The 10,000-nt window shown below is 37.1% G+C and overlaps 1 protein-coding gene across 1 annotated transcript in view; it reads right to left on the reverse strand.

Moving 5' to 3' along the window:
* Positions 1-197: 197 nt before the first annotated feature.
* LOC106875697 (uncharacterized) overlaps positions 198-10,000 on the reverse strand; it is a 34,392-nt gene continuing 24,589 nt past the window's right edge. The window contains exons 3-9 of the mRNA XM_089354367.1: positions 7,148-7,594; positions 5,160-5,237; positions 4,895-5,043; positions 3,595-3,741; positions 2,349-2,504; positions 1,777-1,915; positions 198-863 (exon numbers count right to left, since the gene is read on the reverse strand). Of these exons, the coding sequence (XP_089210493.1) occupies positions 252-863; positions 1,777-1,915; positions 2,349-2,504; positions 3,595-3,741; positions 4,895-5,043; positions 5,160-5,237; positions 7,148-7,594 (1,728 nt within the window). The 3' untranslated portion in view covers positions 198-251. The remainder of the gene's footprint in view (positions 864-1,776; positions 1,916-2,348; positions 2,505-3,594; positions 3,742-4,894; positions 5,044-5,159; positions 5,238-7,147; positions 7,595-10,000) is intronic.

Here is a 10,000-nt window from a genome sequence, read left to right on the forward strand (position 1 = left end):
AACAATTGACAAACGTAAATGTGAAGCTTTCGCTAACATAATATCGTCAATATTTTATGTTTCCTATTGCAAATAACACCTGTTTGTGTGTGTGTGTCTTTCTGCATCTATCTATCTATCTATCTATCTATCTATCTATCTATCTATCTATCTATCTATCCATGTCTCCCTCTCACTCCCTTACCTCCACTTCTCTCCTTCTATCTCTGATTCCGCTATTGCAATAATCTCTTCTTCTGAAATATATCCTTTCAACCACACACACACACACACAAACACGCGCGTGCGCACACACACCAGTGGCGGATGTAGGGGTGTTGCGCTAGTTGCCCGGGCAACACCCTTTCTAGCCGAGCAAGCCGGGCGAAATACTTAGCAGTATTTCGCACGTCGCTACGTTCTGGGTTAAAATTCCACCGATGTCGACTTTGCCTTTCATCCTTTCGGGGTCGATAAATTAAGTAACAGTTGCATAATCGACTGGCCCCCTCCCCCAAAATTTCGTGCCTTGTGCCTAGAGTAGAAAAGAGTTTCCGCCTACCAAATACAACCACAAGGCATTGTTCAGCCCGAAGCAATAACAGAAGATGCTGGTCCAAGGTGCCGAGCAATGGGATTGAACTGAAAACCACATTGCTGCAAAGCAAACTTCTTAACCACACAGCCATAATTCTACTCTTATACATATTATTTAACACCAAGATCTTTGTTAGATAATTTCGGAAAATTTGATGTCTAACCTTTCCGTCTCCACACCGGGTTCCTGCGATTCCTCGGAGTCCTCCAATTGTTTTACAAGTGCTTGCTTCTTTGGAATCCTGACACCATAGTGTCGAGCACATGCTGTCCAAGAGGGATTTTTGCTAGAAAGAGAAAAAAAGGAAAATAATGAAAATGTAATCAAGTATTCCGTTGGCGTGAGTGTGTGAATGCCAGTGCGTATGTTTATATACACACATGCATACATACACACACGCACGCACACACACACACACACACACACACACACACACACACACACACACACACACACACACACACACACACACACACACACACACAAAGTATGGGGAGTTTATTTCACAGATGATCTAAACGATTAGGTACGCTAATCACAGACAAATATATATTTGTCTCTGATATCCCATAGTCGGGGATATCCCAGAAACAGTTGTAAGACTTTGAATTTTTTTATTCCAATGATAATATTGTATACGACTTGAGATGTTTGCCTTGCCTTAATGCTTGTTTTGTTGCCCTATTTAACAATTATTTATATATATATATATATATATATATATATATATATATATATATATATATATATATATATATATATATATATATATATATATATATATGTATATATATGTATGTATTTGTATGTATAGGCCACTAGCCTGTATGGTCTGGCTAAGTCAAAATGGTTTTTTGTATTCTTCCTTTCTACTTGGAGAGTTTAGATTTAATTATAAACATATGACCTATTCAAATGTAATTTCATAAAATTTCTATATCTTCGTGCAGCTGAAGATTCCTCTACATTTTATATTTGACGTAATGTTTACATTGCTCAATTAAATGGAATCGCATGAAACGATCGTACTGCATTAAGTTTGGATATCCTTGTTGCTTATTTTGATTTATATATATATATATATATATATATATATGTATGTATGTTTCTCTTTTCTCAAACCAAACTTCGCAGCCTAATGTGCGAAACCGTTTCTCCTTTAACTAAGTATAAAGAACAATAAAATTTCTAAAACTTACATCACACATTCTCCATTTTTCACCAAATACCATACTGCATTGCTGATCAAGTGTAAACCGTCGCCCGGGTGGGTTTCCTTGAAGGTTGTACTCCAAGAACGTGTTAGGTTTGTCAAAAACACACTCAGACGCGGTTTTACTGGAAAAGAAGAAAGAAAAAAAAACACCGATCAAAACAATGAATAAGAGGAAAAAAAAATGTTAAAACTATGATAAAATAGGTATTTTGCGTGGGTCGTTGTGAGAATAATAAACACATACACACCGGTTCTATTTCACTTCTTTATTTGTCAGTTGGTTAACTATTTAACCGATTAGCTAATCGATTGTTAAATTGACATAACTTTTACAAACATATATGGCGTATGTGTTCCCCGCCCCCTAGCTGGACGGGACACCAGTCTATCGCAGCGTTACTCAAGAAACAGGAAGAAAGTGTGAGAGAAAGTTGGGGCGAAATAGTACAACATGAACCGAGTGTGTGTGTGTATGTGTGTGTGTGTGTGTGTGTGTGTGTGTGTGTGTGTGTGTGTGTGCAAAATAACAATGTCAGGTGAACACTTTTGACTTACCTGAGTACATTGGTAATCTGTTTGATGGAACACTCAGACAGGTACATGTAGTTCAGTTTTCCATTGTTGCTGCCATATTCTGTCGGTGACATGATGTAGTTTTGCTCTGGGGGGCAAGCAGTGTTATTCACTGCACCGTCATGGAAAGCGCCGAGGCTGCAAGAAAATGTAAACCGTGTTGATGTGAAGCGAGGCTGGTGAATGAGGATGTTTGTACTAATGGTTCTTTGAAGGTTCGTTTAATGGTATTAGTAGTGTGGTTGTATCGGTTAAACGAAGTGGTATCAAAAAATTTCCGGACTAGTTTTGTTTAATAAAAAATAAACTTAATACAGTTCTATATTTAAGAGATGAGGAAATATTTACATTCGACGGATATTTGTCCTCATCTTGTTTGTTGTTAACACAGCGTTTCGGCTGATATACCCTCCAGCCTTCTTCAGGTGTCTTGGGGAAAATTCAAACCTGGGTTCTCATTCCTGAGGTATTTTTCGATATTATTGTTATTATTATTATCATCATCATCATCATTATTATTATTATTATTGTTCAGGTTATTGCTTGGAATCGAACTCGGAATCTTGGGGTTAGTAGCCCGCGCTCTTAACCACTACGCCATATGCCCTTTACTTGGGTAAATTTACTACGCCATTTACTTGGGTAAATAACTTTTTTACCTAAGTTTTAACATCACCTTCTTCGAAATAGTCTCCTTGCGCAGTAATATACCGGTCGCAGCGTGTAGTATAATCGATAATGATTATATTATGTATAATCGATAATGATTATATTATGTATAATCGATAATGATTATATTATGGAAATAGTGGTGATAGTGGTGGCTATGTTGTGTAGCTGGGTTGTTGTTTAGCTCTTAGCCAATCATGTTACTACACACACAGACGCGCACACACGCACTCACACATGAACACACATACGCACGCATGCACACAGAATCGTTAGCATGCTGTATAAAATGCTCAGCGGTATTTCGTTCGTTTTTACGCTTTGTGTTCAAATTCCACGAAGGTCGACTTTACATTCGGGGGGGGGGGGGGTCGATAAAATAAGTAGCAGTGAAACACTGGAATCCATGTAATCGACTTATCCCCCCTCCACTCACCGAAATTGCTGGCCTCGTACCAAAACTTGAAACCGATACTTTAAAACGCTATTTAAAATACAAAGGAAAAATACATACACACACAGAAAAAAGGAAAAAGAAAAAAGAAAGAAGCTAGCTTACCTATGTCCTAATTCATGAGCTGCCACACCTGCACTCTGATACTTCCCCATATCATGCATTAGTGATGCAGACCTAGATTTATGGCAAATCTCTCCAACATAGGCAATGCCTTGGATAGTTTTACTTCGCTCGTTCACCAAAGGATGGCTGCATTGGGAAGAAAAATAAAATTGACAAATATAGTTGGACGTCTTCTGTTATGTCAAAGGATACAAGCAATCGGATCAAATATTCCCTTAGTTTTAGGCCTTGTGCTTATACTAGAAACATTATTATTATTATTATTATTATTATTATTATTATTATTATTGAGTGAGAGAGTAGTGCATGCCATCAAAGTGACATTGGGATAAAATATACGAAACCCATTATACCCATCATGACTACCCGTCTGATAAGGGTACACTAGGCACATGCATCAGAACCATATGTGCGCGACATGGTGATCTCAGATTAAGATAAACAGCGCATGACCTTGCAGGTGGGGCCCAGTTAGAATTTTCTTCAGCTCGAGGAGCTCATCCCACCCAAAAGGTCCCTGAATAAGGTTTGTTTAAGGATGTTGAGCAAAACACCCATGTTTCCAAAGGTAAATTATTCAGACCCCAAAGAATTCCTCTCAACACATGGCTATGATGCTCTCCCACTACTTCTGCTCATGACCAGAGATGCACATATCATCAGCCACCAAGAGTCATGCTCAACTGGTTAAGGTCAAACAACTGACAAACAAATCTGTGGTATTAAGCAGAATATTTGCTGTAGCCCATCTTTTATACAGAGACAAAACAATGTACATGATAACACTTCCATATCATTATTATTATTAAAAGCAATGCCAATCCTGATTCTTGAAGGCGAAGAACTCCTTCACTGTAGCTTCGACCTCTTCTTGGTTGAGGAAGCGAAGTGAAAGAGTTCTTGGCCTCGAATGACAAGAACTGGTATGGGAATAGGATCAAAGAATTAGCGGAAAAATAGATTCAGGCAGTGAAACATGATGGCCTCTACTTTGGATGCTCGCCTGCTTTTGCTGTTTGTTATTTGTAGCTTGACGAATGAAGCAAATACGTCACTAAAACATTGCAAAACTTTTGACTCAGCACAATAATGTGTTTCTGTATCTCTCGATATACAAAGTAAGGAAGACTATTGGAATGGGTTGGGCAATAACATCGAGGGGCACTCTTCCGAGCCTACGTACCAGCTAAAAGAAGTGAGAACATCTCTCCCCAAACAATCAAACGAACAAATTATAATTAAGAAAGCTAAACGAAGAAAATTAAAACAATCAACTGACCCCGTAAACACCATCACGTGATCATATTTCTTTCGCAACACTTTTTGATCCTCTAACCATTTGCTAATAGACTCGAGTGCGTGTGTACCAACAACGTTGTTGGTTAGAAAGTTGCGATGTGTCTCGACCCAGCTTGCTTCCATAATGCTCTGGAAATAGAGAATAAGACAAACGGAAGAATGATAATGTTGGAAATGATAATTTCGTTTTTCTCAACGAAAACATTAATAATAACAAGCACTAGTAAGATCGAAATGATATTTACCTGAGCTACCCATAAATCTGATAATGATATTTTTATTGATAGTCGGGGTTCATTTATTTCTTTATATCTTTCATTGACCTGTTTGGTTTTGGTAGTTAAAAGAAAAGAGAAACACAAGTTAGTAATAATTAAACATTACATTATTATATTCTAAGTGTATGTCCATACGTTCCATCATTTCAAAAATGCGAATATTCTTTTCTACTCTAGGCATAAAGGCCCGAAAGTTTTAGGAAGTGGGTGGCCAGTCGATTAGATCAATCGCAGTACGTAACTGGTACTTAATTTATCGATCCCGAAAGGATGAAAGGCAAAGTCAACTTCGGCGGAATTTGAACTCAGAACGTAACGACAGCTAAGCATTTCACCCGGCGTGCTAACGTTTCTGTCAGCTCACCGCCTTCAAAAATGCGAATATTAGATTAAATTTGGATTTGGACAGTGGATTAAAACAACTTTCTATTATATGCCGGGTATTATTTTTTAAGGACCCTCTACCCAAGAATAAAGGGAAGCATAATTAATCGCGGTGAGAATCAAAGAGACGTTACTCAATACAACAAAACCAAACTAAGTGAGCGGCGGATAAAATAGCTTGCGCTATTAGCTTATATCTTTTTTTTTAATATCTGAGTTCAAATCTTACTCTTGTCGTCTGTATTTTTTTTTATCCTCGAAGTGTCTACTTTGATTAGTTACGTTCAAGGGTTCGATTCAATGTGCTAAACACCTCCCACTACAAATGCATTGTTTCAAGCCAACTTGTGATATTTTCATAAGCATTTCTGAAGAATCTCCGAACACTGAGAACGTTCATGAACATACTCTAAATATTTGGCAATAGTATCCTTTAATTGAATGTGAAAGGTATCAACAGTCTCAAGCAAAGATGTGAAAGTAAATACGCTTATCTAATCTTATCTTAAATATGTTTTATCATGTGTTAGAAGTAAATAAGCATTCTATTTTGTTGACTTGTGTGTGCGCATGTGCATCTATCTACGTATGCGCATGTGTATCTATCTATGTATGTATCTATGCATGTATATATATATATATATATATATATATATATATATATATATATATATGTATGTATGTATGTATGTATTTCTTGGCAAAAAATGGTAAGTGAATAAGTTTTGCATGACGAGCGCCTCCCACGTAAAAGAAACTTATTCATACCTCGGTCTCTCCTCTCCCTGCCAACACACACACACACACACACACACACACACACACACACACACACAACATATAGAAAGAGGCAAAATAGAGTGGAGGCGTCTATAAAAATGGAGAAATGTATTGTGTGATGTTAATATATATGAGCAGATATCGATACTATACATGGCACATATCTATCCATGCCTCTTTCTCTTTCTCTCCGTGAAGACCTTGTGTCTTTAGTAGAAAGGATTAAAACTAAACATACACGCAAATATTAATACACACACACACACACACACACACACACACACACACACACACACACACACACACACACACACACACACACAGCGCTGGATTAACCATTAAGGAAGGAGGGGGCACCACAGAAATGGTAAATGGTTTACGGCACAAAAAAAATGACTTTAAACTTGCTAAAATAATATTCAGGATGCCTTTATCTCTACTAAGTATAGATGAAGATGTGTTACCTAAAATTAATTTGGAGGATCTGATCAAAGACTTTGCAATTCAAGAAAGTAGGAGGAAACTTTTCAAATATAAATAAAGTGAAAATATACAAAAATAAACATTTTTTTCCCTCTCACTTTTTTGTTTCGTTTCGTTTTGAAAAATAAAAAAAATTATTTTATGGTTTGTTACTGTTTATATTTTGAATTACATAATCTTTTATGGGGGCACCAAAATCTTTTAGGTGTTTAGGACTTCGATGGGACTTAATCCGGCCCTGCACACACATATACATGACGTGTGTATATATATATATATCAACAAAAACAGACACACGCAATACTTACCATTGCAATAAGTGCTGCGAAGTATTTCTCCAGCGCTGTCCTTGCTACCGCCACATCGTAATTGTTCTTTTCTAAGAAAATATTATACAGTTTGTAGTCAACGATAATACAGACTTCAACTTTGGCCATTAAAAACGCCCGACGCTTTTCAGACCTTGTCGATCTTCGTTGGCGCCCAGCCCTTTTAGTGATATTGTTACGGTGACTGCTGTTCAAGACGCCGTTTTTGTTGCCGATGTTACTTTCATCGCCATTGTCGCCATAGTCTTCATCCTCTTTATCGTTACCGTCGCCGCCGCCGCCACCACCAGCACCATCATCATCATCGTTATCTTCGTCATCATCATCTTCAAAGAAGTCATTTCGGTGTAAGGACGGTGGTTGAGTGGAAACGTAGTCATTTTTAACGGCGTTCTTCTTAATTATGGTAACAATATTCTCAACATCCTAGCAATGAATATAAGAAAAAAGGAAATGTTAAATATCCGCAAAAAAACAAAACAAAAAAAACAACAAAACAACAAAAGAGAAAGCATCTGGCATGGGTTTTTAAAAGCAAGATATTAGAATATGAAAATCAACATATAAGGAGGAAGAATTCGAGAAAGTACAGAAGATGAAATATAAAACAAAGAAAAGAGAATGATGGGCGTACGCACAAGCTTTTATATTGCAACACATGTCTCCGCATACATACAAAATACATTCTGTCAGATATGCAGAAATATGTTAGCCAAGATCAAAGTGTATACATGCACACATACACACACACACACACACACACACGCACACACACACACACACACACACACACACACACACACACACACACACACACACTTATATATGTACGTATGAATATATGCATGTATGTACGTATATGTATACACACACACACATATATATATACTTAGTATATATATGTGTGTATGCATATATGTATATAGCGACGTTTTTTTTTAAATCTTAGCACGCGGTTGCCAGTGTGCACATGTTACTGACAGAGCTCAACCAAGAAGAAATGCACATCTAACATTCAAACCACCAGGACGATTCACATCTGCTACTGATATATTTGAGATTTTAAACACAGTAAGTCCATAAAAAAATTAATATCTTCAGATAATTCCCGCAATTAATTTGCCTTTTCGTGACGTAATTTACATTAAGTATGATACACAAATGCCTATTTAAATCCAATACTGCTTCTGTTGCATGCATATATATATATATATATATATATATATATATATATATATATATATATATATATATATATATATATATATATACATATATATATACATACACACACCATTTACATCTTTGCATATGCACACAAACGCGCACACACACGCACACACATATACTCTCACATGCATATATACACACTTACACTCACGCACATACACACATATAACTATATATATATACACTTTTTATTATTAAATTTCACTTTATTTCCATTAATTAATGTTTTGCGCGGAAGAGGTCTAGAACAGATGGTATACAGACGAAAAAAGTTGTGGGCAACCTCTCCCGTCTCTCTGTCTCTCTGCTTCTCTGTCTCTCTACCTGTGTATATATGTGTGTGTGTGTATGTGTATGTGTGTGTTGTGTGTGTGTTTGTGTGTGAGAGTGAGAGAGAGAGAGAGAGAGGGAGAGAGAGAGAGTAAACGGTGGTTGCAGAGAAACGAACAATTAGTGTCTGAGAGACGTGAGCAAAATAAAATATAAATGCAAAAAAAAAAAAAAAAAAAAGAAAAGATATTTAGGATGATGGTAAGAGGCGGAAGAAAAATAATAATGGTGAGACATAAGCAAAACAAAACTAATTATATTCTGTGTGAGCAAGTAGATATTTAGATAAAAGAAATATAAAAGAGACATGTCATATAGTCACTTTATATTATATCATGTTAAAACAGATATTCTGTGTTGTTTATTTCTATCAAATTGTATTGTGCTATTGTGTAATTCTGTGTCCTTGTTGTTTTTCCATATTAATTATTACTATTTAAAACGTGGTAGAGCAGAGCAAAGGAACAATGTCAGACAAAAATACATTGATGTAATTAAGTATAGTTACGCCCAGAGATCGAATATCACTGTCGTTGGTTTGATATCTCGTCATTCTGGGACTATATGTATAAGGCTGTAGATATCTATGTGTGTATGAGTTAGAGCTCCACGTAGATTATCATTATCCAATCAGCTTCCAGTATAGTGGTTAGCTATGTTGTTGTTGGCACTCCGTCGCTTACTACGACGAGGGTTCCAGTTGATCCGATCAACGGAACAGCCTGCTCGTGAAATTAACGTGCAAGTGGCTGAGCACTCCACAGACACATGTACCCTTAACGTAGTTCTCGGGGATATTCAGCGTGACACAATGTGACAAGGCTGACCCTTTGAATTACAGGCACAACAGAAACAGGAAGTAAGAGTGAGAGAAAGCTGTGGTAAAAGAGTACAGCAGGGTTCGCCACCATCCCCTGCTGGAGCTTCATGGAGCTTTAGGTGTTTTCGCTCAATAAACACTCACAACGCCCGGTCTGGGAATCGAAACGGCGATCTTATGACCGCGAGTCCGCTGCCCTAACCACTGGGCCATTGCGCCTCCGCTGTGGTTAGCTAACCACTGAACTTAGCAAAGTTACTTGTTATACAAAGCATATGTAGTGGAAAATTAAGATAAGCATCAATATTAATATTTAGTTTCTGCGTACGTTTCCACATTGCAGTTATTTGGAACTCAGCATTAAATACTCCAAGTACATTTGGATGCCTAAATGCGATGGATCGTCAGGTGAACATCTTATTGCATCCTGTTACAAAGATGTAATATTAGAA

Source organism: Octopus bimaculoides, chromosome 6, assembly GCF_046866305.1.
Source record: "Octopus bimaculoides isolate indiv1 chromosome 6, ASM4686630v1, whole genome shotgun sequence".
In the NCBI taxonomy this organism is placed as follows: domain Eukaryota; kingdom Metazoa; phylum Mollusca; class Cephalopoda; order Octopoda; family Octopodidae; genus Octopus; species Octopus bimaculoides.